Below are 15,046 nucleotides of genomic sequence, written 5' to 3'. Positions count from 1 at the left end.
ATTCTCTGCGAACCTTCTTGTTCTGTGTTAGCAAATTCTGTTTCGCCTGGCGCAACGGCCTCAACAGTCGAGAGACAACCAGTTCCACAGTTTCAAAGCTCTCAACCCAGACGTCTTCACAACGACTTACAGACAGTGGTGTGCAGATCTGTCTCAGTGTCAGATATTATCAATAAGATTTCGGTCCACCCACCTTGGTAGAAGCCATAACATGCAGAAGGTGAAGTTTACAGCAAGCGTGTATGCCAAGGCGTGATTCATGTCCACTTCACATTCAAGCACAGATGTGTTAATGGGTGTGCTATGAGGCTCTCTTTCCCTTTCCCTTTTCCTTCTTTTTTTTCTTTTTTGGTGATGTCCTGCGTCCTCACTATATCGAGCAATCCCCGGATCCGCATCTGCACCTGCATGAATCCGGCCCAACTACATCATCATGGCCGACCAGAGTACTGCTCTCTGCGGCGTGCCAGCAGCTTTTGTGGCATTATCCAGCATTTCAGTCGCCCTTCGGTGTTATGTGCGGCTGCGTATTGTCAAGGCCTTTGGCTGGGATGATTTTGTCATGATACTTGCACTGGTATTTCTCCCCGATCCAATTGCTTCTTAATTGGATGCTAATTCTGCAGTTATTATACATCATGCTCTGTGGGTGTATGATCGGCGCCTATGTCTGGGGCACAGGGAAGAATCTGTCAGAGTTGACTCGCAAACAGCGAAGCAACGCCATGGCAGTAAGTTCTAACTAGGATACATTTGCAATTAGCATGCCCTCAGCCTAACCCCGGCAGTACTGGTTCTTCGGTGATATATTTTACGCCATCTCATCAATCCTGGCCAAAACATCCGTGTGCATATCTCTTCTCCGTGTGATGGTGTCCCCATTGCATAGGAGGGTGTTGTACGGAGCAACGGCACTCGCAGTCACCAGCGGTGTCGTTTTTTTCATCCTTATGGTGGTACAATGCTCGCCCGTCTCTTTCTGGTGGACACAGATCGAGGGTGATACGGATGGGAAGTGTAGCGCGGTCAACACTATTGGGATTATGCTGTATGTCTTCAGCGTGACATCCGCCGTATTCGATATGACTGTAGGCGTACTGCCTATTATCCTTGTGCGTGGCCTGCAGATGAATCGAAAGACGAAGATTGCTGCGGCGAGCCTTCTGGGACTTGCGTGCATGTGCGTATCTTCCTTTTCTACCCATTGGTACCTCCATCCTTGCCATTCTTTTGCTGACAGTATATATAGTGCGAGTGTCGCCATCATCATCCGAATCCCCTTTATCACGAAAATGCACAATCGGGGCTTCCTATGTATGACATTCCACCTTACCTGCTTTACTATTGACTTGTAATATACTAACCATCCATCGTGTATTAGACTCAGCCATCCCAGTAGGCCAATTACAACCTCCACCCCTCTGAAAGCTACTGACAACCCGAAGATAGCAATCTGGTCCTCCATCGAAATCGGTTTCTCAATAACAGCCGGCTCCCTCGCAACCCTCCGGCCCCTCTTCCGCACCTTCACCAGCCGTTCCTCCACCAAATACAGCCCCTTCGCCAACGGTCCCTTGAACCCCAGTATCTCCAGAAGGCCCCGCAAGTCCAGGTCCAATGGTATCAATCTCATAGCAGAGCCGCTCACCCTTGTCACTTTTGACAGCGGCCTCGGGCTCAGACGAAACAGGAGTCTCTCAGCACTATCCCGCCATAGCAATAGCATTGATAGAGAGCGTCTTGGGGGCCCAAGTGGGAGCATCTTCGCGCCGTTTACTGGTATACCGATGACCAACATGCGCTCGACAGTTGATATTGAGGGGGGCGAAGCTAGCGGGATCGAGGATCCTGAGCGGGATGCGACGCCTGGTTCGCGGATTGGTATTCATAGGACATTTGAGGTTTCAAGAAGTAGTGCATGAGTGGTTTGGAAGACATTTGCGTTAGACAGTTTGCAGCCTAGACTGTTTAGATTGTGGCATTTTCAGATTAGAATCGCCGTGAACGGTCTTTTTCGCTTCTTGGACTTCTTTTGATGAAACACATGGGATGAGCAGATGTAGACTAACAGGTATACTACGAGCCCTCAAGTCTTTTGAGCCCGAAGATGTATTAATATGCACTACGATTTATGTTGGTAATAAGGCTGAGATATGAAATGAAATGGTATTGAACGCATTTTTACCTCCTCAAGTCTACTTACAATGATCGAAGGATTGATCGCCTATCCGGAGAACACACAACAACGAACCAGTATGCAAGCGCCAAACAAATGAATTCTCAGACGTCCGGGTCGCTCCAGTGGTATAGTAGAAGTTCTAAGAACTCTCCAAACAAGAAACAAAAAAAACCCGTCTAATGGCTAAAACAAAAGTGCAAAAAGAGAAGAAAGAAAATGAATAACATAACAGAAACGGGACAAAGATGTGTAAGCGGATCACCAGTCATCGTCGTCATCATGTTTGCCCTGCATGGCGCTCTGGCGTGCCCTCAGGGCTTCAGCAAGACCACCTGCAAGGCTGGCGTTGGATACACTGTTGGGCGTGCCGCGGCCACTTGCACCAGAGGAATCGCCCTGCGAGTTCATGCTGACCGCGCTATCTCGGGGCGCTGGTGGGGGCGCTGGAGCTGCTTTGCGGCCTGCCATGTTGGGTCGTTTGGCCGGGGGTGCTGGAGGTGCCGCTTTGGCCTTTGCTGCGGCGACGGTGGCTGATCCGTTCACCGGTGTTGGGCTTGCTCGGGGAGCGACTGGAGGAGGAGGGGGAGGTGTGGGTTTTGGTGCGGGAGCAGCTTGCTCCTCTAGGTAAGCTTCGGGGGTCCAGCCTTGGGCTGAGGTCTCGAGGTTCATGCATAGCCACCAGCCTAGGAGAAGTTAGCTGTCTATATGGTTAGATGATGGAGGGGGAAAAAACCGACCATTCCCTTCTTTCGACATAATCTGGATGAGTTCGCCCGCACGGATTGATAACATGCCGCTACTATCGCTGTTGAAGTCGTACAAGACCTTTGCCTTCTTTGGTCCTGCCGCCGCGGCAGGCGGTGGTGGCGGTGGGGGTGGCGGTGCCCTTGCGGATGCGCTTGATGAATTGCGTGAATGCGAGGCTGCAATAGACGCAACAGGCTGGGGGACGGCCCTTGGGGTTGGTGTCGGCTGTGCTGCGGCTGGCTGGCGCGTAGGCTGTGGTACAGCTCGACGCTCCGGCGCGGGTCTCGACGCAAGCTTCGAAGGCCCACCGCCTGGGCCACCTGGTCGAAGAAGCTTGCCTGTTGTGACAGGTCGGGCAGCTACTTGCTTCCCTCGGGGGGTTGGTTTGGACACAGAGTTCGGCGGTTCTCCTGAGCCGGTGTGGATCGTACTACTCTTGTAGGTGTCAACCTGGGTTGCGGATGGCTCTTTGACGACCTTAACGGTAGCCAACTTTCCTGGCTTCTTGTTGTATTCGATTCTACTACGGTTAGTGACAGTCGTTCTTTATAGAGTAAAGGAAACTTACTGTGGGCCGATCTTCAAATTCAATTGCCCACGGAGAGCGTTGTTAAGATGAGTGAAGAACTCAGTCTTGAAAACGCAGTTGACGAGCGGATCCGGTTCTTGTCCGCCGATGACGAACGAGAACCAGTCATCCCGGTAGTTGGAAGCACTGACGGCTTTGATGGCTCCGATAGGGATGGTTTTCTCCGAGGAAATTACGAGTTGATTGTTCATGAAGTTCTGGGCTACAATGTATACATGTCGGTTTGTCTGCAGATGTCAGTGGCAGCCTATCAACGGAATAAGGGGGCCATACCAAAACGAAAATTCGAGGCAAAGGTTTGCTTGAGCGACCGAACTTGGATACTAGCACCTCACCACGGCAGGAGAAGAGGATATCTTCGGACGCTATATAAAGGTTAGCGTTTGGTGTTTCAAAACGTTGGGTTCATACGTACAACTGATGGCAGCACCGCCGCGAATCATCTCTCCGGGACCGCCCTTGTTACCGACACCAACATAATCACCGAGGAATCGCCGAGAACCAAGAATACTCATTCTTCTGCGCTCCTTTCGACCGTTCAGGATTTGGTGGCCTTGGTCACGTAGTTTGATAAGCTCAAGCCCGCCTGTAGCACGGCGCCAGAAGCGCTGGATGCGAATAGCACACTCCGTGCGGTAGCGCAGGTAGTTCCGCCATGCCCGCTGGATTCGAATGGCCATGTTGTGCCAGTAACGGTCGCGCATGGCCTCCAACGCGAAGAGCGTCTCAGGAGTCTTGATGAAAACCTTCGTGATACCCATCTGGTACTCCTCGGCTGGGATCCGCGTGTCCTTCAAAATCTGGCGAGCTCCTGTTTCGATGTCGCCCGACCACGTATATTCACCAGCGTAAGAAGTCTTCGGCGATAGCAGGTAGAAGCGCTCAACGAACTTGTCGAAGGTTTGACGGTAAGCAAAACCTGCACGTCGGATGCGAACGTTCTCTTGGAGACCGAGGTATTTAATCTGGTGGAGAACATTGCCCTCGTTGAACTCTTTCGGGGCCTTGTTGTCGTTTGGCTTGATAGTTCGGATGTACGATGGCTGGGCCTTCATCAATGTTGCAACCAGATCGTTGGCGGAGGCTTTGATTTTATCACTGGCAGTAGGCGGTCGTCGCTTGTCATCCTGGTTAACCTGTTCCGGGAAGAGCGAGTGGACAAACTGGTTGCCACTCGACTGGACTAGGTTCAACAGATCCTTCAGGAGCTGGTCCTTGTTCTTGTCGGTCATTCCCTGGATAGCATAGCTGACATCACCGGCGTAGTGCTTGACGATGAACTGGCCCTGTCGGCTCTCGAAGTTAGGGTTCTGCGAAAGGAAGTTCAGCCGCCCAACGAAGGTGTTATCGGCAGCTCCAGAATCAGCGTGCGCTGTCGCACAAGCATCATTCAGAGCAGCGAAGACCCCGGGGGGTCGCTTGTCTTCAATCAGCGAGCACACAACCTTGTTATCAAAGTACTTGATAGGCGTCCATGTGATCTGCTCGCGCTCATACTCGTCCTGTTCTGCCTTGAGCGTCAACTGGATGAAAATCTGCTGGAGCTTCTCGTTGACGTAATTGATGCAGAGCTGCTCGAACGAGTTCTTCTCAAAAATCTCGAAACCGTAAATGTCGAGAATACCAATAGAATTCGTCACCGAACCACGGGCTGTCAAAGACTGATTGACGCGCTGCACAATCCAGTCGAAGAGATTGAAATAGATTGCCTTGGCCAAAGCATCCCGCACAGCAAGAGCCTGGGTGGTGTTTAACGGAACCTCGTAGACAGAGCCGCGGCGGCCACCGCGACTAGTCTCCATCATGCGAATGGTCAATGCCTGATTGACTTGACCGGCGTCAACCTCCAGCAAGTATGCGACAAAATCTACCACTGACTGGTCTGTAATGGCAGCATTTCCCGAATCGTCCTCCCCAAACTGAATGTTTCCAATCCACAAAATCACAGACAGCATTCGGAAAACGTTGTCTTGCTCCGCTTCCGACATTCCAATGACGCTCATCGCATTGAGGGTATCTCGGAAATCTGCCACATCGTCGACATGGGGGACATCGAAACATTTCGATCGGCTCGTGTATAGGTAGGACTGGGGCTGTTGAATGCCGAACGAATCTGGCTCCATATTAGTAGGCGTGCAATGCAAGTTAGGAACATCGAGCCATACCTCTGTATTTCTGCGGCGCACCCTTGGCGAACTGGTAGAAAATGTGGAAGTTTCGCTCATTGGTGATTTGTCCCACTACTCTTGACTTCTCCAGCAGGTAGTTTGTGATGTTGGCGCCAACGGGCTCACCCTGGGCGTTGAACTCCAACTCCAAATACTTTCCGAACCGTGAGGAATTGTTGTTGCGCAATGTCTTCGCATTACCGAACGATTCCAGCAAAGGATTGGTCGCCAGAACCATGTCCTTTGTTTGCTGAATAGATGAATCGGTTCCCCCTGATACACTAGCAATGTATTGCATGATCCGCTTCGCCGCTTCGGTCTTACCGGCACCCGACTCACCAGAAATGATCACACACTGGTTGTCTTTGTAGGATTTCATGTTATAGTACGAGGATTCTGCGACCGCGAATACATGGGGAGGGACTTCGAGTCGGTTCTTGCCTCGGTAGGATTCGAGGACACTGTCGGTGTAGATGCCCACTAATTAGGGGATATCCAGTCAGCCAGGCATCCCACCACAGGATCAAGGTCAATTCACTTACAGTCCCGGAAGGGGTTGACAGAAACAAGCACATGTCCGATATAAGTCTATTGGAGAGTCGCGTTAGCCCGTTCCCCCTCTGCGCATCCGTTTCAAAGCCAGCGCGGGCGACTTACGTAGATCTCGTCATGTTGGAATCGTAGCTTCAGGTTGTCGTTGATCGCCTCGTTAGAGATCTTGCTCAGCAGTGTAAGATCCGAAACACCAATCTCCTTCTTCTTTGTGGTCTCGAAAACGGCCTTCCGGACTTGAGGCTTGCCCCCCGCTTGTCGGCCGTCGCCCACATCAGCGGCGGCCTTGGAGCGACCGAAACGGCTCTTCTTCTCCCCGCCCACAGGACGTCGTGAGTGACCCTAGATAGGACGGAAGGGTTAGCCCATGTCTTTCGCCCAACAAAACGGGGGGCCAGTGTTGCCTTGAGCGGACTCACCATTATGAATGTTGCCGACCACCCGGGGTCTTGCGCCTAGGCGACAAAGATATCTGGCCTATCAATTGACAGCGGAGATAGAGGGGGATAACGCTTAGGCAAGGAGGGGAATGAACACAGAGGGGAGAGGGTTCATTCCACGCGGGGATGTGTCAAAGAATACAGAGAAGGGAAAGAATAAGGAGAAGTCTGAACAACGGACGAAAGAGTGCAAGTGTGCACAAGGGATTGGGAGGAATGACGATGTGGAGGAGGATAGTCGCTCTTAGTCTTGACTCCAGGTCTGGATGAATGGGACGGGCGCCGCTTGCGCCACACTCCTTACACGTGTGGCACCGTTGGGTGTCTTTCTCAGGCCGACAACGCGCAATCAGCGGCGGTTCCGTTATTAATATCCCTCTGGTATTCTTGCTGCCTCTGGGCCCTGCCAGCCTGCGTCCAGGCGGCAAATCATCAGCCTTTCCCTGTTCCTGGCGCTGTATTATTGTCATCATACTCCCCAGTTCATCGACACATTGTTCAGGGTTCAAGCAGAATACTACGGTGTAGAAAGTAGTTTGCGATAACGTTTAACATTATCTTACTTTAAATAGAAACTCTTTTTTTTTTTTTGTCTTTGGATTCTACGCCATATCAAAGGAATTGTCTTGTTTAAGTTCCGCAGTGGTGGCAATATATTTCTCGGCACAACCAATAAACACTTTTAGTGATTACCTCGTAAGTACCCCGTAGGCATTCGGATAACATATTATTCTCGGGAAATATCCTCTTGCCAGAATCTTATAACTCTCTTTGCTGTATCCTTCCCTAAGTAATCCTCGATAAGATTTCGGCCTTCCCGTGCGTGGGTGGCTTCGCTTAATTTTCGGAACGATGGGAACAAGTCACTCAATATATTGCTAGCCTGCTCACCAAGGGTGCTACAGTCTGAAGTAGTCTGAGCTAGTAGCGCAACGGAGTCGGCGAGAGACGGACTGCCCAACGGTATATCCTCGAGATTCGCCATGTACTTGTGAATAGCTGGAAGGAACGAGGGCGCGTCCGGTATAGGAATCACCGGAAGAGGACTCGTGAGACTCTCGAACATACTGATTCAAGCCTACAGCATTAGTATGTGAGGTTAATAATGATTGAGACGTAAGGTCCGTACAACACCTGCAACGCTAGAAGGCCGTCAAGGCTGTACTTCCCACTAGCACTCGTAAATGCGTCTTGTGACAACATAAGCGCAACTGCCTTTTTGGGGTATAGTGAAGTATCTGAGGTAGCGAAGTGTCTAAGTCGAAGATTGGTATTTTGTTTTTCGTTGTCTTCGAGAGAGAACAGAGTTAAGAGAAGGACTTGGAGGTGTTGAGCACTGTTTATTTGCTGAAAATCGAAATCACTTGTCTGTGGACTCCGCGCTTCTGTAGACATGGTCACCACAAAAGAACAGATAAGTGTGAGCTATGGGCGGCGGAGCTGACCTTTGATGACCTCCGATGAAGCTGTCAAGACAGGCCCGATTACTTTCCAGATCGAACGATCTCGGAGCGATGGACTGAATGTGCCCCGAAGACCCAATTGACCGTCCATCTTGGTAGGAGAGCACTGCTCGGCATGAAGTTATTGTTCACGATGATAGAAAGCGGAGTTGATTAGACGTATGTACAGATGGAGAACTAACGCCCTGTCCATGCACGGGATCCCGGAAGGCCACTCCAACCTTCCTTCACCATTTGAGAGGGGTATCCGAGAACAACATATAAGAGAAACGCCGAAGATGCGAAAGATTCTATAAACAAATAGACCCCAGTATATAAACTCTGCAAAAATGGCAATTAATTAGGTCAGTCAGTGACCGGCGACGGTCTTCACTCCAACTGATGGTTATCACGCATATTGTTAGTTGTTTGTACAAGCTTATCGACAACCCGGTCACTTGGGGCCTTTGGATACTTCAAGTCTTGCAGCCCCAGATCCAAGGGCTATGTATAATAAAGCGATAGCGCACCCGGTTATGGATTTTTGGACACTACTGTTGAATTGGAGTCGGCTGGAACATTTGTTGTGGGTGTAGGAGAAGTGCCCGGAGGGGGTTTGGCTTGGTTTCCATCAGTCGGCTTCTCAGGCTGCTGTTGGCTGTCCCCAAACGAAAGATATGATGTTATTGTCGAGAGCCATCCCTGTTCTTCAGGCTCTACTGCTGGCTCCGGCTCCACATCCTCTATCATCCGCAGGAGGATTTTACGGGACGGTGGCGGTAGATCTCCCTGTTTTTCGAGAGCTACAAATGCCTCCCTGTAAACTCCCACCGTCCCTTCAAGCTCATTGAGTCGAGCCGCAACATCATCTCTCCGGGTATTCTCCTTCCTCCGAGATCTCCATGACTCGAACAGTATAAGTCCGCCTGCCACAAGAAACAGGAACCCTTCGCTGATAAATGTTGCGCCGGATTCAATGGCCTTTGATTCGGACAGCGGCCGAATGTGAGGTTTTGGTGCTGGTTTTTCGGCCTCGGATGCCGCAGCCTTTGCTTTTGCAATGGCCTCCTCCTCAGCCTTTGTTTCAGCTTGAGTCTTCGCGGTCGGGGATGTGGGCTTGTGTTTTCGTAGTTCCGCTTCAGCAGCCGCTCGTCGTGTTGCCGCATGGTTGTCGCGTATTGTGCCTAACCGGAGGCGCATATCGAGTTGATGAAGGCCCTGGGCCATAGAGATGCAAATTCGCCGAAATCGGTCATGTTCGCGGGCCTGGGCCTTTATTTGGTTCTGCTCCGAAGTCAGTACGTATAATTTCGCTGGATTATGCGGACAGGTAAGGGTTATGCTGACGTACGGCTATCGGCTTTGACAGCGTGCGGATGGCAAGGGAGGAGAGCTTCAGTGTGAGGGACATGGTGGCCTGAGGTTGAGGGGGCGGGGTATAATGAGCAATGACAGGACGTCACAGAGATGTTGACAGGGCATCCATCGCAGACTCGTCTGGTCAGAAAAGGTCAGTCGTGAGTCACGAACGTCGTGGACAATCGGAGAATCGGTGCTTTCCTCGAAAAACCCGCGCCGCCATCGTCATCCTGGCTGGACAGATCGTCAGGCATCAGCGTCCAAATACGGCTAGCGTAGGTTTCGGCCGCACCCACACCCAAGCATTTTCTGCCGCTTGTGCATGCTGACATCAGCAATGCCCGTTGTTCTGTCGCCTGGCTGAATGTTTATCGATTGCCGTTTCAGGGAAAACGTTTTCATCGTGTGAGTCCGTCTTTGCGCTGGTCTTCTTCATCCCTTAAGCTCTTCCCGGCCTGGCCTTCCCCCACCTCCAGCAAAGACTGACGGTGCGGCGTTGGATGCGTATTGTTGTTTTTAAGCGTCATTGTTAATATTCATTGTTGATTTCTTTTTGGTGTGTCTACCTTCCTAAATCCTGGACCCCTTCTCGTTCGCGGGGCCGCGACCCCAGAAGTACTAACGAACAGAGACCAATAGGGATACCAGCAGCCCACGTTCATATACCCCGTCTGCTTTGAAATTAACTGTTCATATCCTAATCGATGATTGCTACGACTCCATATTTTGCGAGTATCTGCCCGCGCCCATATTCGACGCCAGTACCATTCATATAGTTTGACGCCAGCAGGACAAAAGCGAGGGAGGCAAGCAGGGAGAAATATCTCCGACACAACAATGGAAGCATTATCGCCACGATCGACTAACCAGATGATCAAGCCCAAACCTTCCATGGAACGAAAAGTATTGGATAAAAATGCAGCTGCAACAAATGTTGCCCAGAAAGCGGCGACGGCCAAAAATCATGCACCACCACCACCGGCTCTAGTCCTCGAGCCGGGAGATGATGGAGAGCGATATTCAACCGGCGGGTTTCTTGGTAAAGGGGGATTTGCAGTCTGCTATGAAGGGTCTCTGCTGCGGAATGGCCGTGTGTTTGCAATGAAAGTCGTCAAGTCTGAAATGGCCCAAAAGAAGATGCAAGAAAAGGTACAATTCACTTGCGGTGCAGACTGAAATATGGTACTGATTAAGTTGTATAGTTTCGCACTGAACTTCAGATCCACTCGAAGATGCGCCACCCTCACATTGTTGGTTTCCATCGAGCCTTTGCTTTCAACCAGTGCATATACGTGATTCTGGAGCTGTGCCCCAATGGATCAGTAATGGATATGGTACGGAAGCGCAAATGTTTGTCGTTGCCAGAAGTCCGACGGTTTATGATTCAGCTTTGCGGCGCGGTAAAATATTTACACAGGCGGAATGTTGCGCATCGTGACCTGAAGATGGGGAACTTGTTTCTTGACCAAAACATGGACATCAAAGTGGGCGACTTTGGGTTGGCGGCCATGATCATCTCGGAGAAGGACGAGAAGAGGAGAAAGACATTATGCGGAACTCCAAACTACATAGCGCCCGAAGTGCTCGACCGCAGTAAGGGAGGACATACACAAAAGGTTGACATTTGGTCATTGGGTGTCATTTGGTAAGGCTGCCTCGCTCTGGGTGCTATAGAGTGGAAACGACTAACAGACTTCAACAGTTTCGCCATGCTCACAGGCTATCCACCCTTCCAATCGAAAACTCAAGAAGAAATTTATAAGAAGGTCCGCAACCTTACTTACGTCTGGCCCGGGGACTCGGGGTGCGCAAATCACATTCCCGAGGAAGCCAAGTCTTTGGTTAGCTGCTGCCTCAACCTCGAAGAGCAGGAGCGCCCAGAGCCAGATGATATCGTCGAGCATGCATTCTTCAACATGTACAATGGGTGTATACCTAGACGACTAGACCCAGGGTGCACTGTCCAAAAGCCGAGTTGGCTCAGACCAATCGAGCCGCATGGGGACTCCATGGCTTTCGGTAATGGACTGGATTTTGACGACAAATTTGCGAGCTACATTAAGGATGTAGATGATCAAATTCTACGATACCGAACCTGCAAGGCAGCATTTTATGGCTCCTGCGGCGTCGGCAGGAAGCCTGATGGCATAGCGCGAAAATCTGTCGGACACAACGCTTCGAAATCGGGATTTGCCGAGTGCCTTTCAGAAGAAGAAAAAGGGTTACAACCATTGATGCCGCTCCCAGAAGATGTCGTCTACAAATACCCTCATATCTTAATTGGTGATTGGAGCGTCCCGGAGTCGTTACCTATCCGAAGAGACGAATCTTCCTTTGACAGCAGCATTATATCGAGCAAAAGTAGTAGCACGTCTCTTCGAACCGTCTCGCAATCGAGAACGCAAGTGGCTCTCGTAGCGGCCCAGCAGCGACGACATGAATCACAGAGTCATGCGGCATCCCTTCGACAGCAAGCTTTGACAGGCAGAGGGACCGTGAGAAAAGTCCCGTCACTAACCGAACAGCCGATACCGACTGTGAAGGCCATGCCCGATGTGCGGGACACCGGGCTCAACGAAGCTCCTGTGCCTACCGGAGGATTAGCTGAACGCCCAATTCGAACTCGACGCGGCGCGGCGGCTTCATATTCGGTCTCGGGATCAACCCGGGGTATGGAAAACATCTTACCGCACTCGTCTCAGGCAAGCAACGCTCCTGGAATGTTGACTGTGGGAAAGACGCGCTCCCAATCCCGTAAGTTAGAAGCTGCGAACCAGGTGGCCGCCCCACCCTTCCCCGTGCTAAAGGACCGATCCGTGTCTACAGGTCGAGAAGAGTTGAGATCGAGACAGCCTTCTGTAAGATCTGTCCGCAAGGACCCGAGAGACGCCATAATTAAGAAGCCCGATCCTGAAGTGACTCGGCGAGACGAACCGGCCCCCAAACCGCAACCGGAAGTCCACCCCCAGCCCATCAGCCGATCTGGAAGTAAAACGTCGGTTTCCTCCGGCGGCAAGCCACGGTCGAGTCTTGGATTGCATTACCTTCTCCACCCCGATGACCCTTGTGAATTGTTGCCTGGGTCATCAGTTGACGATGTGAATATAGACCTGCGGAATATGCTGTCTAACCTGGTACCTCATTCCTCGGCTCGACGGCGAATCGCATCTCAGCGGCCACCGCATGCATATGTCATCAAGTGGGTGGACTATACGAATCGGTATGGGATTGGATACGTGCTGGATGACGGTAGTGTTGGATGTGTCTTCAAAGCTGAGAATGGGCAGCCTGCGAGCGGCGTAGTAATGCGAGATGGAGAAAAGCACATCCGCCGGAAAGCTCGCAGCCAAGAGAAGCCTGATTCTCAATCGCGCCCATACTCTGAGGCCGACCAGCTCGTCCCCCGCCATGGGCATTCCGTGGAATTTTACGAGAACTGTAGCGATGACCTTCTTGGGTGCCGTGGTGGTATCCGTAGGGCTCTGATACCTCCATCATTATTCGAGGTCAAAGGGTCTAGTGGAGGAGTCAAAGTTCGCACGGACTCAGGAGTCGACCGCGCACGTGCAGACGCTGAGAAGATTAAGCGAGTGAAGCTTGTTGACCAATTTGGAAAGTACATGATCGGGTCTCTAGGCCGACATGGCGATGAGGCTATGCTTGACGACCCGATGACAGGTGGATCGCCTGGGCAATTCATCAAGTTCTACCAGAGGCTGGGTAACGTTGGTGTCTGGGGATTTGGAGACGGCACTTTTCAGTTCAACTTCCCAGACCACACGAAATTAGTCCTCTCACCTGGACGTACCAGAAACTCATCGCCGTGGATGGACTTCTACCACCTGTCACCATCCGCTGCGCGATACCTTGCGGCGAAGGGCAGGATGCACCCGTCTGGATTCGACACGCGAGCCGTGGTATCAGACGAGATTGCTACATTTCTTAGCATCGCCTACGGCACAAGCACTAGCTCCCTGGACGAGCGAATCCGGGATGTCCTGGATGCGAACTCTTTCTTGCAGAAAATTAGCTTCATCAAAGACGTCCTGAAAAGCTGGATTCGACAGGGTCGCTTGGGAGGACGGCCTTCGCCAGAAAGACCCGGGGCGGATATTTTCTGGGAGGGCGCCCAGGAGAGAGGACAGGCGAGCGGTGGTGGAAGCAGCAAATTCGTATGGGTGACGGTGGGCGCGCCTGGAGGCGATGGAGAATATCGCTCGGTGTCGTTGAGAGATAAGAAAAGCAGTAGCGCGGGGGTGGACGACCAGGAAATTGAAGCGCTAATGGAACGACTGCGACTCGCAGGCTTATGATTGATGAACTTGGGCAATTGGGCGATTTGTATTATTGAGTTTGTTCTGGTGGAGTTAGGAGCACAGAATAGTATATATGAATTGAGCATTAATCTTGTATAAATGAAACAGGACTGGCCTTTATCCTCAAGTAGACTAAAACCGGCTATTCTCACTAGTCGCAGTTCGTCCTCATCGCAGCCTTCGCTTCCACCAGTCCCGCCGACTCCGATTTCCGCCTTTTCTCCTCTCTTCTCACCTCTGCAGGATCTCAGGAAACACATTCTGGCTCCAGAATTTCTTGAAATCTATGCTTTCCCTCCTCCTTCTGGCTCCCGTTCTGGTGGGCCAGACTGCCGCATCGCCAGACTCTGCCTTGCTCCTCAACCGGGACATTATTCCAGCCACCACAGGCTGCCCAGACGACTGGCCCCTTTGCGGCGACAGCGTCTGCTACAACCCAAGTGCAGGCCAAACCTGCTGCCCTGGAGGAACCTGTAAGTTGATCGCTCACACGGAACCCAAACAAAACTCTAAAATACAACACAACCTCGGAAGCTTTAACTAACACTGAATGTTTTGGATGAATCAGACGCCTGCCCCTCCACCACCTTCTGCCTGTTCGATCCCTTCTGCTGCCCGAACGACCAAACGCCAGAGGAATGCGCGCGACAAAATGGCCTGGTCCTCTCATCAACAGCTTTAGCTCCACAGACGCCCGAGCAGACGCAGTTTCCCACGGAGTCCAGTGACTCAGGCTTCAGCAGCACCAGCGACCCGCTGTTCCCGCAGCCAACTACTATCGTGATCTCGAGCTCGGCGAGCAGTATCACGATTAGCTCGACGCCTGTTCCCACTAGTTCGACAGCGCCGTGGCCGTCATGGAGCGTGACGCCGGGCGTGGAGGAGCCGGTTTATACGGGCGCAGGTAGCGGTCTGGGAAGAAGCGGTGGGGATGGACTGGCGCTGGGCATGGTCGCTGCTTTGGTCGGCGCGATGGGATGGTAGTAGCTGTTGTTGTTAATCCTCTTGTTCTTCTTATTATTGTTCTTGTACACTTGGGACCCCACTCTAGACGATGTCTTTGGGGAGTTTTTCTTGGCCGATTTGTTTATGTTCAGCGGTATATACCCACCACGCATCCTGCCTATCCTCATCCTGCCACTGCATTGTGCGTCTAATTCTTATGCGAGCTCCTAAGTACTACTAGATACTGCTCGGTCATATCAATGATACATCTACTGAGACGTTCGAGATTGAAATCCATATCTTCTCCGC

At 51.6% G+C, this 15,046-nt stretch overlaps 6 protein-coding genes across 6 annotated transcripts; 3 read left to right on the top strand and 3 right to left on the bottom strand.

The window, feature by feature from the left end:
- Positions 1-433: 433 nt before the first annotated feature.
- Positions 434-1,922, top strand: APUU_21644A (putative PTH11-like integral membrane protein; the record flags this gene model as incomplete). Its single annotated transcript, XM_041700420.1, has 6 exons — positions 434-577; positions 627-731; positions 789-1,180; positions 1,250-1,314; positions 1,382-1,395; positions 1,446-1,922. 6 exons carry the CDS (start codon positions 434-436, stop codon positions 1,920-1,922), a joined length of 1,197 nt encoding a protein of 398 aa, XP_041553406.1.
- Positions 1,923-2,437: 515 nt separating this feature from the next.
- MYO1 (class I myosin myoA) lies at positions 2,438-6,657 on the bottom strand (the record flags this gene model as incomplete). Its single annotated transcript, XM_041700418.1, has 9 exons — positions 2,438-2,862; positions 2,917-3,446; positions 3,495-3,742; positions 3,789-3,880; positions 3,931-5,628; positions 5,681-6,163; positions 6,226-6,271; positions 6,341-6,577; positions 6,655-6,657. 9 exons carry the CDS (start codon positions 6,655-6,657, stop codon positions 2,438-2,440), a joined length of 3,762 nt encoding a protein of 1,253 aa, XP_041553405.1.
- Positions 6,658-7,402: 745 nt separating this feature from the next.
- Positions 7,403-8,229, bottom strand: APUU_21642S (uncharacterized protein; the record flags this gene model as incomplete). The annotated part of the gene is made up of 3 exons (XM_041700417.1): positions 7,403-7,742; positions 7,805-8,060; positions 8,121-8,229. 3 exons carry the CDS (start codon positions 8,227-8,229, stop codon positions 7,403-7,405), a joined length of 705 nt encoding a protein of 234 aa, XP_041553404.1.
- A 422-nt stretch (positions 8,230-8,651) lies between these two features.
- Positions 8,652-9,528, bottom strand: APUU_21641S (OPA3 family protein; the record flags this gene model as incomplete). Its single annotated transcript, XM_041700416.1, has 2 exons — positions 8,652-9,401; positions 9,469-9,528. 2 exons carry the CDS (start codon positions 9,526-9,528, stop codon positions 8,652-8,654), a joined length of 810 nt encoding a protein of 269 aa, XP_041553403.1.
- Positions 9,529-10,313: 785 nt separating this feature from the next.
- On the top strand, positions 10,314-13,789 carry CDC5 (CDC5/polo family serine/threonine-protein kinase; the record flags this gene model as incomplete). The annotated part of the gene is made up of 3 exons (XM_041700415.1): positions 10,314-10,625; positions 10,679-11,121; positions 11,179-13,789. 3 exons carry the CDS (start codon positions 10,314-10,316, stop codon positions 13,787-13,789), a joined length of 3,366 nt encoding a protein of 1,121 aa, XP_041553402.1.
- A 289-nt stretch (positions 13,790-14,078) lies between these two features.
- On the top strand, positions 14,079-14,776 carry APUU_21639A (uncharacterized protein; the record flags this gene model as incomplete). The annotated part of the gene is made up of 2 exons (XM_041700414.1): positions 14,079-14,265; positions 14,361-14,776. The coding sequence occupies 2 exons, from the start codon at positions 14,079-14,081 to the stop codon at positions 14,774-14,776; spliced, it is 603 nt and encodes a 200-aa protein (XP_041553401.1).
- Between the last annotated feature and the right edge of the window lie 270 nt (positions 14,777-15,046).

Source organism: Aspergillus puulaauensis, chromosome 2 (assembly GCF_016861865.1).
Source record: "Aspergillus puulaauensis MK2 DNA, chromosome 2, nearly complete sequence".
In the NCBI taxonomy this organism is placed as follows: Eukaryota; Fungi; Ascomycota; class Eurotiomycetes; order Eurotiales; family Aspergillaceae; genus Aspergillus; species Aspergillus puulaauensis.
The sequence above is the reverse complement of the archived record's forward strand: the minus strand, read 5'-3'. Positions and strand labels throughout refer to the sequence as shown.